Consider the following 14,234-nt stretch of genomic DNA (forward strand, 5'->3'; position numbering starts at 1 on the left):
CAGCAGCAGCCAGCAGCACAGCGTCAGGAAAAGAGCAGAAGACCAGGGAAACCTGCAGTCATCCCGCCCCTCCTATACTCGCCACCCCCAAGTTAGGGGCCTCCTCTGCCAAGAACAGCATCTTTCTCCTTGACAGGCTTTTTCTTGCCTGAATTCTAATCTTTTTTTTTTCAGTCCATCTAAACTTTATCCCCCACAACATCTCCAGCCAGGAACTGCAATGTTAAGTGACATGCTGTGTTGAAACATGCATCCCTTCTTTTTCTTCAAACCTGTTACCCTATAACTCCAGTTGATGTTTCTGCGTCATGGGAAGCAGTGCATAGATCATCCCATTCACTTTCTGAAAGCACAAATGATTTTATCGACCCATTTCACATCTCCCTTCAGCCATCTCTTCTGCAGGCTTAAGAGACTGACCCTACTTAGACATGTCTGGTGAGGAAGTAGTTTTATATTTTTGATCACTCTCATTGTCCTCGTTTGTGCCTTTGGTATTTTTACTATATTCTTCTAATACAAGAGGACCAGAACTGTACATGGTATGCAAGCTGCGGGCTCTTGTGGATGTACTCAGTGACATAACAATGTTTCTGGCTTGTTCTCTATTCTTCTCCTAACAACTTTGCATTTTCTTTGCTTTTTTTCTAAATAATTGAGCTAACATTTTCAGAGAACTAGTCACAATAACACCAAAAATTTCATTCCTGAGTGTTAATCATAGTTCAAGCTTCATTACTGTGTGTGTATATATAAGAAGGGGCATTTTTCTCCATGTGAGTTATTTTGTATTATTGATATTGAATTTCATCTGTAATTTTATGATGCAGGCATTCAATGTCAAGAGATCTTTTGCAGCTCTTTCCTGGCAAATTACATTCTTTGCCCTGGATGATTTAGTATCATCAGCAAACTGTCATCTCTCTATTCAGCTCCTTTTCCAGACCATTTATGAGCATGTTGAGCAGTGCATGTTCCAGTGGCACACCCCTGCTAATCTTCTACCATGGAAACTGGCATTTTCTTGCCACTTTTTGTTTTCTAGACTTTAATTAGTTGTTAACCCAAAAGAGAAACTTTGGTTTTATTCCCAAATTGATCAGCTACTGCGGGAGCCTGATGGGGCATCAGTGTTGTCATCTGAGTAGCTGTGTGTTAGGACCTCAGCCGAGACCCTCAATTTGAGCATTAGCTTTCAGCCTCCCTTTTTACCCCAGCACAGTCCATCCTTTGGGGTTTTTCGCCTCATGCCCCAGCTGGTTCCCTGCTCATTCTGGGTTATTTGTGTCCTCCCTCCCACAGAGGCCTGTGGTGCCTAGGAGGGAGGATCACATCCGTCACTCCCCCTTCAGTAACATCCCATAGCCTGGCCACTGTCAAATTTGCCTCCTCCTCTCTGCACTTGCCAAATTTATCCTATTAAAACATTTGATGGGCATCCTTGTTATCCCACATTTTTCTCTATTTTTATTCATGATTAAATTCAATAAAAAGGAAAAAAAAAAAAAGACTCCCATTCTTGTTGCCCTTTGTGCTTCTAGCTAGCACCACATTGTCAGTCCCAGACCACATCGCAGCTGGCAGCACACAGCTGTAGCAGAAGCTGCCAAAGAGGAAATGCAAGAAAAAAAAAGCTGTTCTCATGATTTGCTTTTCCAAAACAGTCCCAGTGCCTTATATTACCCTGCCATTATTTTTTTCTACCCAGTGAAAGACTCTTTCACTCTCTGTTAGCACAGAGGGCTGGGGGAACCAAATTATCCTGTCTCCTTGCAGAACAAATTAGCCTGAGCACATCGCTCTACTGATGCAACTTCACGGCCTCCAGTGCTGCTGCTGGCGTGGAGGTGCCACATCAGGCACCTTTCTTCCCACCTCTGCCTGGCTGCCCCTAAATCTGCAAGCAGGGCAGGGGATAATGCCTAACGTTTAGCACCAGTTTTCCTAAAAAGCCACTCCATGCTCTGGCAGTGTTTCAGGATCATTAATACATTAGAGCTGCAAGCTGGCAGCCCAGGACCAGTGGAGCACAATGGTTAATTAGCAGGTTACAAATCATCTTTTAAATGGACAGTTGATAGGGCTTCAGGGCTTTTAAATTGTCCTTTTATTAACAGAGTTTCCCAGGATGGTATATCAGAAATGACTGTTTGTAATCAAGAGACACAAAAGCTGCTTTCAGGGACTTATGCTGATGAGTCTGACTCCCGTGCTTGCAGGGGAGAGGAACCAAACCTGTGGCAGGAGAAGCACTTGCTTTTACGTTGCAGATGGGAGGGCAAGGTAAGCAGAAAGGGTGGCTGAGAAGTCTTTAGCTCCCTTCAGGCAGCACAATTAGTAGGCAGATTTTTCAAAAGAGTTAGAAAAATATATCCTCTAATGTACTAGTTTCAAAAATCCTGCCCAGTGGGGGATCCGAGCACTGGAAAACCAGCTCTAAGCTCTTACAAAAATCTCCTCCTGCAGAAGAAATGCCAGTTCTGGTGCCGATACATGCCTGGAGAAGCGGGTACCAAAAGGTTAATTTAACACATCTGTTGGTACTTATTTTTAAAATAAGAAAATAGTGAAGTAGCCCAGAGATGTCAAAGCTTGTCAAAGCTTTTGGTTTGGAGAACTGTTAGTACAAAACAATGCTTAACATGGCTGGATAATGGCATCAGCATTGTCACCACTGTACATTAACATTAGCTGGGTATATGTATGTCAGGAGGTCAGACAAACCCAGCGTCAGAAAGCCTTTGGGATCCCAGGGACGTATCCTGGTTAGGAGCAGGCTCAGCCCCACCCTGGACCATTCTGTGGCTGAGAAATTGAGAAATCCTTGCATAAATCTCAGGATAAACAAACGTAATCTTCTCTGTCTACTTTAGGTTTTTGTTCCCTCCTCACATCTCTTCCCCTGCTGTGCAGGAACAGTTAAACTATGAGATGATAATGTCATTGTCATATTTCATAATTTTTGGGGGCGGAGAGGAGGAAGGAGGAGAAAAACATGTTTTGCTTCCCCATGGCCTGGGTGTGTCATAACAGGCTAACAGCAGCTCTGGGGCAGCATGGAGCAAATGCGAAAATCTGCTCCTGAGCCAGTGCAAAAGCAAAGCTAACCATGTTTTCTTAACTGCATAGTTCAGACCTGCTTTCCTGGTAGAAGAGAACCAGATGTTTTTGGTCCTCTCTGTTTTCCTCAGTGCCCTTTGAGAAGCAAAAATAGAAGCAGGCTAAGGAAAAAGGCGGACAGGCTTTGAGCGAGGGGTGTAAAAGGATGGAGAGTCGTACAGCGTCCCTGTGGCAGAGTGATTTGTGGTGTGCACTGAAGAGCTGGTGCCCAAAACGGGACAGCCTCTGGGTTGCAGGTCTCCGGCGCTGGCCAGCCATGCAGGAGCTGCGTCTTCTCCCGCGTCTCGCGAGCTGCAGCACAGTCCCTCAGCTGGGCCGTCCCAGCACATTTCCTGGGCGCAGGCTCACTCTTTGCTTGGCAGAGGCAGGGCTGAAGTCAAGCTGCGCTGGGCTGCAGACAGGCAGAGGCACACTGCTCCCCCCGCAGCTTATGCACACCCTGGCTCAGTGCTCCGGAAAGGATGGAGTCGTACAGCGTCCCTGTGGCAGAGTGATTTGTGGTGTGCACTGAAGAGCTGGTGCCCAAAACGGGACAGCCTCTGGGTTGCAGGTCTCCGGTGCTGGCCAGCCATGCAGGAGCTGCGTCTTCTCCCGCGTCTCGCGAGCTGCAGCACAGTCCCTCAGCTGGGCCGTCCCAGCACATTTCCTGGGCGCAGGCTCACTCTTTGCTTGGCAGAGGCAGGGCTGAAGTCAAGCTGCGCTGGGCTGCAGACAGGCAGAGGCACACTGCTCCCCCCGCAGCTTATGCACACCCTGGCTCAGTGCTCCGGCTGTGCGGATGCTCTGGCTTTCCGGTTCCCGTCTTTGGGGACACAATCAGGCATTGTAAAGGGTCCAAACCGAATCATTCTTTGCATGAGCTTGCATGAGAAATATGCAGACTCAGATGAAACAATAAGCACACCCATGCAGCTCCCTGCCTCAGTTTCCCCATCAATTATGAGCTGTCTTTGGCATTTCCGAGGCAATCAGTGCTCCTTCTCTCCTGTCTCTCTTTCCACACAAGGTTTCCCCCAGGGACGGAGGGGCTCCAGCTCTTCTGCAGCAGCTGGCTCCTTTGTACTCTTTCTAAAATGGTGAGTTTCTTTTACAGGTGCTTTAAAGGCTAAACATCCATCTGCACCTTGCTCCCCAGCCAGCCTCCTCAAATAAGCAAAGTTTCCAGGTTTCTGCTGTTTTAATCTCTCTATAAATGCAAGGTCTCAGTTTGGGGCTATGGAAACTTGTTAGATCCCTCGCTACTAGGTTCTTCAAATGGGGCTGCACAAGCAGTTGTCTTTGAGCCTGGAGGGAGCATTTTTGGTTACATAAGTTTTTGCAGCAACCTTTTGAAATAAATACCCAATATCATCTTTCACCATATCCTGGCCCGTTTTGCAACAGGCCAGGATATGGTGAGGGGTGGCTTCTCTGAGCACAGACCCCTCTGCATTTTTCCCCAAATCTTTGCTGAGAAATCCTAGGACAATATAGCTAACATCTTCCTCGTTATTTCCAAGGATCTGTTTACACAAGTTTCCACCTGTACTGGAGCTACACCAGCTTCACACCAGTCAGACCAGTTAAGCTGTCGTGCAGTGTCCATGAGCACTGGCTATATGGACTTCCCACCTGCCTCAGATTTAGCACATGCGGACAATCCCCAAAAAGGCTGCCCCCAGCTCACTCCCTGCACGATCCTACCGGGTACGCGGGAACAGGCTGCAATGGGGATGAGTTGCCTTAGGAGGCTAGGCAGCGCTGTCTGGTATTGAGACTGGTATCCCGAGTTTCCCGCACCCGGCCCCATAATGCTGGGCTAAACCTGGGGCTGGCAAATGACTGGAATAAAAGTCCTGTTTCCAGCCTGGGTTGGACCTCACGGCACTGACACTTTCTCGAATGGCTGACCTGGCAGTTTGTGCTGCGACTTTCCTCTTTGTGTTTCAGTTTTGCTTGGCGGTGCAAAATGGCAGCATGATAATCTCAGCCCCACACGCTCCCCGGCCCCGTAGCAGTTCAGCAGGGAGGGGAATTTGGGGATGCCTTGGCTCTGCTGGGTGCAAGGGGGGCCCGCTGGGCTGCAGCATGCTGGGGCCTCTCTGCTCGTGGCAGTGTTTGTGTGAGGCAGCCCCAGGGCTGCCATGTACGGTTACAAAACGGGGGGAGGCAGCCGTGATAAATGCTGTGCCACTTGGCAGCCGCCGTGCTGCAAATCACATGTTATGGCAGCGCCCGGGGGGGGGGGGGGGGCGGCCCCCGGGCAGAGCCCTGAGCAAGCACCAACCCCCTGCCCCGAGGGACTCAGTAGCGTGGGGGGCAGGCTGGTACCCTGCCCTCATGCCCGGGTGGGTGGGCGCCGCTCCCAGGGCAGAGCCCTGAGCAAGCACCAACCCCCTGCCCCGAGGGACTCAGTAGCGTGGGGGGCAGGCTGGTACCCTGCCCTCATCTGCCCAGCACATGCAACGGCAAGCAGCCCTCCCAGTGGCACCCCGACAATACTATCTAACTGGGGCAGAAGGTCTTTCTTGAAAGATATTTATGCTCTGCAGACTATTTTGCTAAGACCCACTGTGGTCCCACCCTGGCGTCTGACATGGCTGTGTCTGTATTATCAGTCCCACATAGGGGCAGAGAACTGCCTGGCCCGTGGCATGCCTCATGTTTAGTGTCTGTAGTTCATTAAGACGGAGGGGCTAATTTTCACCTCCTGCCAGGCGGGGGGATATCAACACTAGAGCAGAGCTTGCCAATCTGGTGGCAGCATGGCTAAAGCCAGTGGAAGCAGGGATGGACCCTGATAGAAGGGCACTGTGTTTGACAGGGACAAAAATCACTCCTAACTTTACCATGCTGGCTGCATCTTAGATGGGCTCCCAGCTCTCGTACAGTTGAATTGTAAGCTGGGTCTTTGGCCCAACTCTGAAAAGGTACCTGAAACTTGGTCTGCCTTGGAAAGAAATGGGACCATACAGGACACCTCTTTGCCTCTAGCTTGGCAGGAGGAGGGACCTGTGGGAATGCATCCCATTTTCTTGCTTTTCTCATACATCCCTTACTTTCTGACTTCTTTTTTTCCACATCAGTTTGATTCAGGGCTCCAGAAACCAATCTTTCCTCTTTTGCTGACCTTTTCTGGGCAGTTCTTACATGTCCTGGTGAGCACAGGGTCAGGCACTGACTCCCCTGCCAGGAGTCCTTGCTTAATCCTTGAAATAATTCCTGTGTCTGTGCTCTTGCAGGCAGAGGAGAGGAGAACAGCAGAGAAGAGGAGATCAGACAGTGACAGAGGCCCAGAAAGTGAGCATGGTCGGAAGGTGAGTGGGGACCCGTGTCCCTTTGGGGGGACCCTTGTCTTGGAAGAGGAAACCAGTAGGATGTGCCTCCTCACCACTAAGAGTTGCCTCAGTCCTAAAGGAAGCAGCAATGTGCTCTGATGTGGTCCCCACCGTTCATCCCTCTCATCATCCAAAGCTTTGCTGAGCAGCTAACACACCTGAAGCAAAGCAGCAGTGGAAAGAGGTGACAGGGGACCTGCCCTCACACCTTGTTGTAGCTGCTTAAGCCCCTAGCACAGCAGCAGGGATATTACGAGGGGTAACACGTGCTCACCCATGTGGCAGCACAGCCCTAGCTGGTTTCTCTCCCAAAAACATTTGCTTGTGGGTTGAAAGGCTCAGGCTGTATTAGTACAGCTCCTCACTTCAGCAGAAGCTGAGTAGGATGGAGGTAAATTAAAGCACGGGCCTTCCCACTGATTGTTTAGTGCAAACCCTAGAGAACATGCTGGCTCCCCCGAGCCTGCAGATGCTCTTAATTAATGGAGCACGAATTGAATAGCCCCACCTCAGTGTGATTCATTAGGAGGACACAGATGGGCTCTTAAACATTAATTCCAGCTGAGCCCCCCCAGAGCAGAAAAGGGGAGCACGATAGCCTTGTGGTCCAGCTAACCACAGCTATGCTGCAACTGAGGTGAGCCCCTGGTCAGGGACCAGCTTCCCCTGCTCTGAGGGCCCCACAGCCACCTCTGCATCCACCCATGAGAGAGCACAGGCACCAGCCTCAGTCTTTCCATCACTTTTGGCTTCCCCTTTGCTAAGGGTCAAGGTAATGGTGCAGGGTACTTCCCTTATCCTCCAGCTCTGGAGGTTGAACCCTGCTCTCACTAGCTGTATGCTGCTCAGCCTTTGCATGCTTCTCCTCTATGGGTGTATCAGGATCTGTCGTGGCAGGACCGACTGTGCCTTACTGTGCCATGGGGCTGGAAGCTGTGGGGAGCATCTCCAGGCCTGTGCCCCAGCCCAGGGACCAGTGCTTGCCCTTGCTTTGCCCTGGTGTGCCTTGCCTTTCTGTGGACCTCATCTCTCCCTTCTTGGGCATGCAGTCTCAGGTCCCCCAGCTCCTGCCAGCTAATGAATGGAAGAGCAATTACTGCCACCCCATCTCTGGCCCATGCAGGTGGGTCTCCTTGGTAGCAGAGCTTTCACTCACTCCTTCCCTGCTGCTCTGCTTTTATCAGCAGTGCAATACTGAGGAGTTAGTTCCTGTTTGGGGATGGGGTGAGGGTGGCTGGTGTGGAAGGGCACGTGTATGAAGTGATGAATTATCCGCTGGTAATTAGCACCCCAAGACTCAGCTCTGCACTAAGCTATTCACTACACAGTGTTGCTTGACAACACACCATGGCCCGTTGGCTCCTGTTTCCACCATGTCCATTAACCTGACAGCTTGGTTACCCACCTCTCCCTCTTCACGTATTCCATCAGCTCTGAGCTATCTCTTCATTCAGCTTTAAATTTTTGAACAGTGGCAACCCTTAACTAGTCTATCATGAGGAGGAGGAGTGATAAACCAAGAGGCTGAAAGCAATGAAGGTGAAGAGCCCCTTTGCTCCAAGAATGCTGCTCTTGGCACTCGCAGTACCGCATGCCCTGGGCACAGGGTCAGCCCCAACCCTGTGTCTGTGGACTCCTATGGATGCCTGGTGGTCGCAGAAGGCTGCCTTCCTTCTCGACCCTGTCAGTGTGAAGGATTTCATAGGCATAACTTTAAGTGTCCTAAAGTCTTCAGGTGGGGGGGTTCATTAGCCCTTTGCATCTTCTATGAGAGTTCAACCTCTCAAACTCTGTTGGGAGATGTTGCAAGCACTCCAGGAACTAACTATATGCCATAAGTAAACCTTACCAAAGTGCCTCTTCCAGGAAAAATTGAGAATGTTTGGTTTTAAAACCTTCAGGTGAGCAGGAACACAGCAGGTGAAAGCCACTGTCTAATTTATGCCTGCAGTTAAAGTGACTGCAGGTACAAATGGGGCAAATCAATTCTGTGGCCATTTGCACACAGAATTACAGGGGCATGCTTTAAAAGTTTGTAATCAGGTACTGAATATCTAGAATGAAAAACTACGTCTTATGGCAGCTGCTTTACAGATCAGGAGGTTAGATATGGCTGCAGGAACCAAAGAAACATTGCAGTTCAGGTTAGGGAAACGGCAGTGAAGCCCCATCTCATTAAGGCAAGAGGAATGTATCCAGACAGCAAAATCCAGGGGTTTAGGTGGAAGCAATTTTAATCCTTTGAAATGTAACACCATTCAAGTAGTCTGGATGAAGTGGAACAACTTTTTAGAAATACGTTGCCATGAATTATCATTATCATTGTTGAATATCCCTGGGAGGGAATGGTTGCTTGTTCTGATTTGGTGATGGATTTACAATGTGACTCCAAGCAAGCCATGTAACTTCTTCCTGCCTCAGTTTCCCTTTCTGTAAAGTCAGCCAGCCCTGGGACCAGTATATTTAGGCTATGGGTAAAGCAGAGCCCTTCTGTGTGCACGTCACTTTAGAGAGAGAAGCTGACCTTGCTCCAAGTTGTTTTCAAATATTACTGAGCATTTCTGGTGGTGACGGTACGAAGTACGCTGAATGCAGACGTTTCAGACACTTTTGTTAACAAGAAGCTCTTTTGCCTCCACTAGGATGGTGGGAAGTCAGTGCAGAAGAGCCCTGGAGACCTGAGTTTCCCCATGACTGGACGGGAACGTTCGGAGTACATACGCTGGAAGAGGGAGCGAGATCAGATTGACCTGGAACGACTGGCACGTCACAAGAACGCGAAGGGCGAGTGGCGACGGGCTTGGGATGTGGAGAAGTCAGAGCACATGTAGGTCCTCCACAATCCTGGGGTGGTTTGTCTGCAGTAGGCCATCTAAAGCCAGTGATGAGATCTTGTGCAGATGTTCATTGCTGATCAAATCGCATGCTGTCGTGTGCCTCTCCCTGACCAAATCCACATCGCTGTCTCTTTCTTCTCCTGACCATGTCTATCAGTGGGACCAGATATCAGCGTGATTCTCATATTTTCTTTCTGACATGAGGTCTCCTGCCCTGATAGGAGATACTGTGTGCTGACAAAGATTGCCTGCCTTTGGTCCCACCAGGGCTTGGACTGTGGGAGGGTGGGGAGCGTGAATCACTGCTCAGTCTACATCTGGAGGGTCCTCTCCATCTCCACATGGACAAATCCAGTGGCAGGAGGGTGCAGGTGCTCTTCTAGAAACAGGGATGGACAAACTCACATTGCTAGTCCGCAGGTTTTCTCACTGCCCTCCTTGTTTCTCCTTTTCAATAACAGGACAGGCCAATGTGCCTAAATCCTCCACACCTCAAACTCAGCCTGTCCAGGCACTGCAGTGTGAGGGGATCACTTCAAAGGGCCACCTATATGATATGGGGGAAATGCTGGGGACAGCAACGTGGGAGAGCTCTTGAGGGGATCTGACACTTCCCCGCTTTAAACACTGTCCCTCTAACTGTGCTTGTCCAGCTGGGTCACACTGGCTAGAAAGCTTTGGAGAATGACTTAGCACCTGCAGCAAGATAATGTTTTGATAGGGTGTGGAGTTAGGGGACATTACATGGGTTTGCTGATAAAAGAATTTATACAGGGCAGATAGATGGGACAATCTCTTGGCTGAGGAATGGGACCAAATAGTTAGATTTTCAGTCACCGAGACCTCAATAATTAGAGGTGAATTGACTTCAGCGGGTGCGAGTGTTGCTGGCAAGACAGGTCTGAGCCCTACTGTTCTTCCGTATATCCAATTTTATTTTAAGAGAAAAGCCATAATACAAAACAAGCAGGATTAGAAACCAACCAAACAAGTCTGATTGACAGGTCTGATCTGAGAAGGCAAGTCCTGAAGCTACTTCAGATTGTGTTTAGAAGCTTGGGAAGCTGCGTTTGAGCCTTGTACAGTTACACTACAGGCATCTATAGGCTTCATGGATGTTCATAGAATTATATATATATATATATATATGGGTACAGATGTAAAGGTTTTAGAGGTTCTCCTTTGGGGTAGAATTGCCTCACAGCCTCATTTCTCCTGGTTAGTGCATGCAGTTTCAGCTCCTGCTGATAAACCTGCACATATTTGCCAGTGGGCAGGTGCAGAAGGGCCGAAGGCTGAAGCCTGCGTCGTCTTGAGGTCTCCTGCCCACGCCTTTGCACACCGGAGGAGAACGGTCAGGTCTGACAATGCCTGTTTTTAACCTGCAGGTTTGAAGAGGACTTTGTTAAGGATGGGGAGCCAGCCTTGGATAATCCCAGCAATAAGAAAGGTTGGCAAGGGACACCTAGACTCTGTCCTGATGCTAGTGAATGCTGATCGTGCGAATCCCAGTGCCACAGCAGCTGTCCTGGCTGTCAGTCGTGAAACTCTGCTTTCCTGGGCAAACGCCTCTGAGCGCAGTGTTGGGGTCTCAGCCCTCTCTGACTTGCAGAGTGCTCAGGGGATGGGATTTGAGCGTCTGGGTGCTAGTGCTTTTTACCTTCCCAGGGAGAGCAGTGGCACAGTTTCTGTAACCTTGTATGACACAATACGGAGGCTCAGCACTGCCTCCTTTCCCAAACACTGGTTTGAGAGGCAATCCTATTCCAGAGCACATCATCTCTGATCCCTGTGGCACATGCTGGCTTCTTTACTAGCATAAGTCCATCACAACTCCTGTTTCTCAGGAGATGGACTGGCAGACCAAAGCTTTCCCTTGTGACACCCTATTTGAACGTCAGGCTTTCTGCTGCATGTCCATTACAGAACCTCACTCACTTTTGTGCATACTTTGCTTTGTCCTTTCAGGGGGAAGAAACGCAAGGAAATTCCAGCACAGGTCCTTTCCTCCCAACGGGAGAGGTGAGTAAACCATGCGACTCAGTTGCATCACCCCACTAAATGTCAGCACCTCTGATATGCCCTCATGGAGAGAGTTCTCTCCAGGCACTCTCGCAGATTTGGAGTGCCTTTTGGAGACATACCACGTGGATGCTCTCATAGCTCTGTGGCAAGGGAGAATAAGAACAAGTCTTCCAAGAACAGCACAAGGGAGACTGTATCCAAGGAATGAGATTTAAAGATATAATTGGAATTTGGAACAAAAAATGCAGAAGAAACACCCCTAAATTCTCAATTTGTATTTATTACTTCAGAAAATATATGTACAGTATGCATACAGCTTCAGAGGCTTCCCCCCCCAAGAGGTACTTTCCAGTGATACAAGGATGTTGGCCGCTTCAGTGGTCCATCAACTGGTTCTGCCTGCTCTTGCATGGCATTTCCAACCTGTCTTCTAGGTGGAGGACAGCACGGAGTGAATGTGAGCGATCCTGGCCCAAAAGCAGTACCTGCTGTGAGCAGCCGAGCCAAAGGAAAGGACAGACTGACCGGCAGAGCCCGAAGGTAAGGAGGCTGGCAGCAGTGCCGCGAACTAGTGGTTGCGATATGGATGTCCAGGTCTCATTCCTTGTCTGATTGTGAAGACAGACAGACAAAAAGAGATACTGTTCCACAACGGCATCTTTTCAGATGAGTTCACATTGGCTGGGACCTTGTCTGGCAGGACTTCACTTAGTGGTGGGGTGCATCATCGCTGTACTGACCCGCTGCATCAACTCTCTGCAGAACGGCCCAGGGGAGTCAGGGTTACTCTGTGACCAGATTTGGGTGGCCCTGGCACATGCCCCAGCAAGTTTTGAACACATCTTATCTGACTTCCAGGCACTGCTGATATGGAGGAGCAGCCTCCAAAGATAATTCCCAACTGAAGCAATAGTAATTAGGATTGATACTGTGGTACAGATGTCTTTTCCTCTTAAACAACTATTTTTAAAGATGTGAGGAGGGAAGTGGCCTGCTCCTGCCAGCTGTGGGCAGCACACAGCAATATAGTAATTTGCACTGAAGTAATTTCAGAATATCAGCAAAACTAAGTGCATTTTACAGGTTCGCCCACATCCTCCCAGAGGCCCCCCTCCCCTGCTGCTCTCCATAATTAAATTTCAGTGCAGTCTCCAGTTTCCTGGAGCCACACTGATGGTTTAATAACAGTAATTGTCTTCACAGTGCTGCCGTGCCCTTTAGTGGGCAACAAAAGGACGAAGAGTTGATTCCATACCCCAAGCCTATTCATTTATCCAGAACACAAAACCATTCCAGTAGCTTTTAATGTTAGCATTCTTCAACCATCCCGGTCAGTTATGACCATGCAGTTAAACAGATGCATAAACAGATAATGTGCTTCATAGGGGTACTCACAGCATTACCCAGAAGAAGTTAGTTAGTTGGAAGTCAGCTGCTGCTTGCTGTTACTTGGCTGAAATGAAGAGTGTTAGGCAGGGTCTGTGTGTGCAGGATTCTGCTGTGTCAGGACAGTAGTCAGTCTAATATGTAGAGCCTGGCACTGCATTAAGCCTGGAGATTTTTTAATGTTGCTTTTGTTTCTAGTGGCTGTGCTTTTAGGAAATGCAAATGAGCCGCCATAACTCTCAGCTGGTTAAGCTGTGGACTGGGAATCTACTTGCAGCATAAAGATGGGTTATCTTCTGTCTTCCTAAGCCCTGTTAGTTAATCATACTTTTTAAAATTAAATTTAATTCTGATAAATTGAAGACTAGGATCAACAGCATGCAAATAATCAAGTTAGCTTTGTTTTTAAGTTACATTCCACCCCTTTCCATTCTTCAGCTCCATCCCCAATAAAATGTACTTGGGAAAGAAAAGCTGATGAGCTGTGCTCATGCTTGCTCTCCCCCAGCCGCTGACTGCAGCACTGGGGAATTACAGCAGTTCCCAGAGGCTGTGCAGGATGGGCATGCCAATAGATTTGCTTTATGTTGTTACTTTCTATTAATACCTTAGAAGGCTTCAGACTGCAGGCTGAATGTTGCTGTTCAAAACTATGAAAGATGCAGTAATTATACACAGTTCTGCCCTGCCTGAAGATGCCAACCCATCAGGGCCAAACCAAACTCCCAGACCTCAACAACTACGCTCAGGAGTAAGCGTGGTTCTGCTTTTGAGGTGTGCCACTGAAATTTGGTTATTTGTGATAGTAAAAAGAGGGACAGGGAGCTGGCCAGAGAGATATGCAAAAATAAAATTTAAAATCAACGTGCTACAGGGCAGAGAGGGAAGAATTAAAAAAAAAAAAGGGACAAGGGGCTGGACAGAGGGAGACAAGAATAAAATTTAAAAAGTGACAGGCTACAAGGCAGTGAGGGAAGAACTGAAAAATGGGGACAGGGAGGTGGACAGAGAGAGACATAGAAAGAAAATTTATGCACAGGAATTACTTCAACAGCTGCACTGGAGAAGAGAAACAGAAGGAAAAAATATATCCACCTGACACTATGTATAAGAAGTTAAAGCACAGGTAACTGTTGGGCAGACACTACCACCCCCACACTGGTTGTAAGACTTTTAACAGCCACAAATGACCTGACTTTAGGTCATCATCCTTTCTAAAAGATAGTACTTCTTACGGAATACAGCTTTCCTAAAACCACACATCAGTTTTGGGCTAAACTGGATTCAAGGGGAAGGCTACTGATGCAGCATTGCTGTCTCTACTTCCCTCTAAACTTAACTGGATCGGTTATTATTAGTTGTCTAGGTCTCCTCCAAGCTCATCAGAGAACACTGTTTCCTGAGACACTTTTCCTTTGGACTTTGATCCATCTGTTCCTTTAAAATGCACATCTAGTGCCATCCCCTCTGCTTTGAGAAGGGTTCACGGGACACCTTATTTCTGCAGAGCAGATTATGTCTCATTGCAGGAGAGATGCTCAGTGCTCCC

The 14,234-nt window shown here is 48.5% G+C and overlaps 1 protein-coding gene across 3 annotated transcripts in view; it reads left to right on the plus strand.

Moving 5' to 3' along the window:
* The window catches only part of CUNH15orf52 (chromosome unknown C15orf52 homolog), a 51,302-nt gene that overhangs the window by 22,822 nt on the left and 14,246 nt on the right, over positions 1-14,234 (plus strand). For all 3 annotated transcript variants that reach the window (XM_019473232.1, XM_019473234.1, XM_019473233.1), the window contains 5 exons: positions 6,342-6,416; positions 9,080-9,264; positions 10,663-10,724; positions 11,243-11,296; positions 11,734-11,839. In XM_019473232.1, coding sequence (XP_019328777.1) covers positions 6,342-6,416; positions 9,080-9,264; positions 10,663-10,724; positions 11,243-11,296; positions 11,734-11,839 — 482 coding nt within the window. The remainder of the gene's footprint in view (positions 1-6,341; positions 6,417-9,079; positions 9,265-10,662; positions 10,725-11,242; positions 11,297-11,733; positions 11,840-14,234) is intronic.

This window comes from Aptenodytes forsteri, unplaced genomic scaffold (assembly GCF_000699145.1).
Source record: "Aptenodytes forsteri isolate BGI_AS27 unplaced genomic scaffold, ASM69914v1 Scaffold535, whole genome shotgun sequence".
Lineage (NCBI taxonomy): Eukaryota > Metazoa > Chordata > Aves > Sphenisciformes > Spheniscidae > Aptenodytes > Aptenodytes forsteri.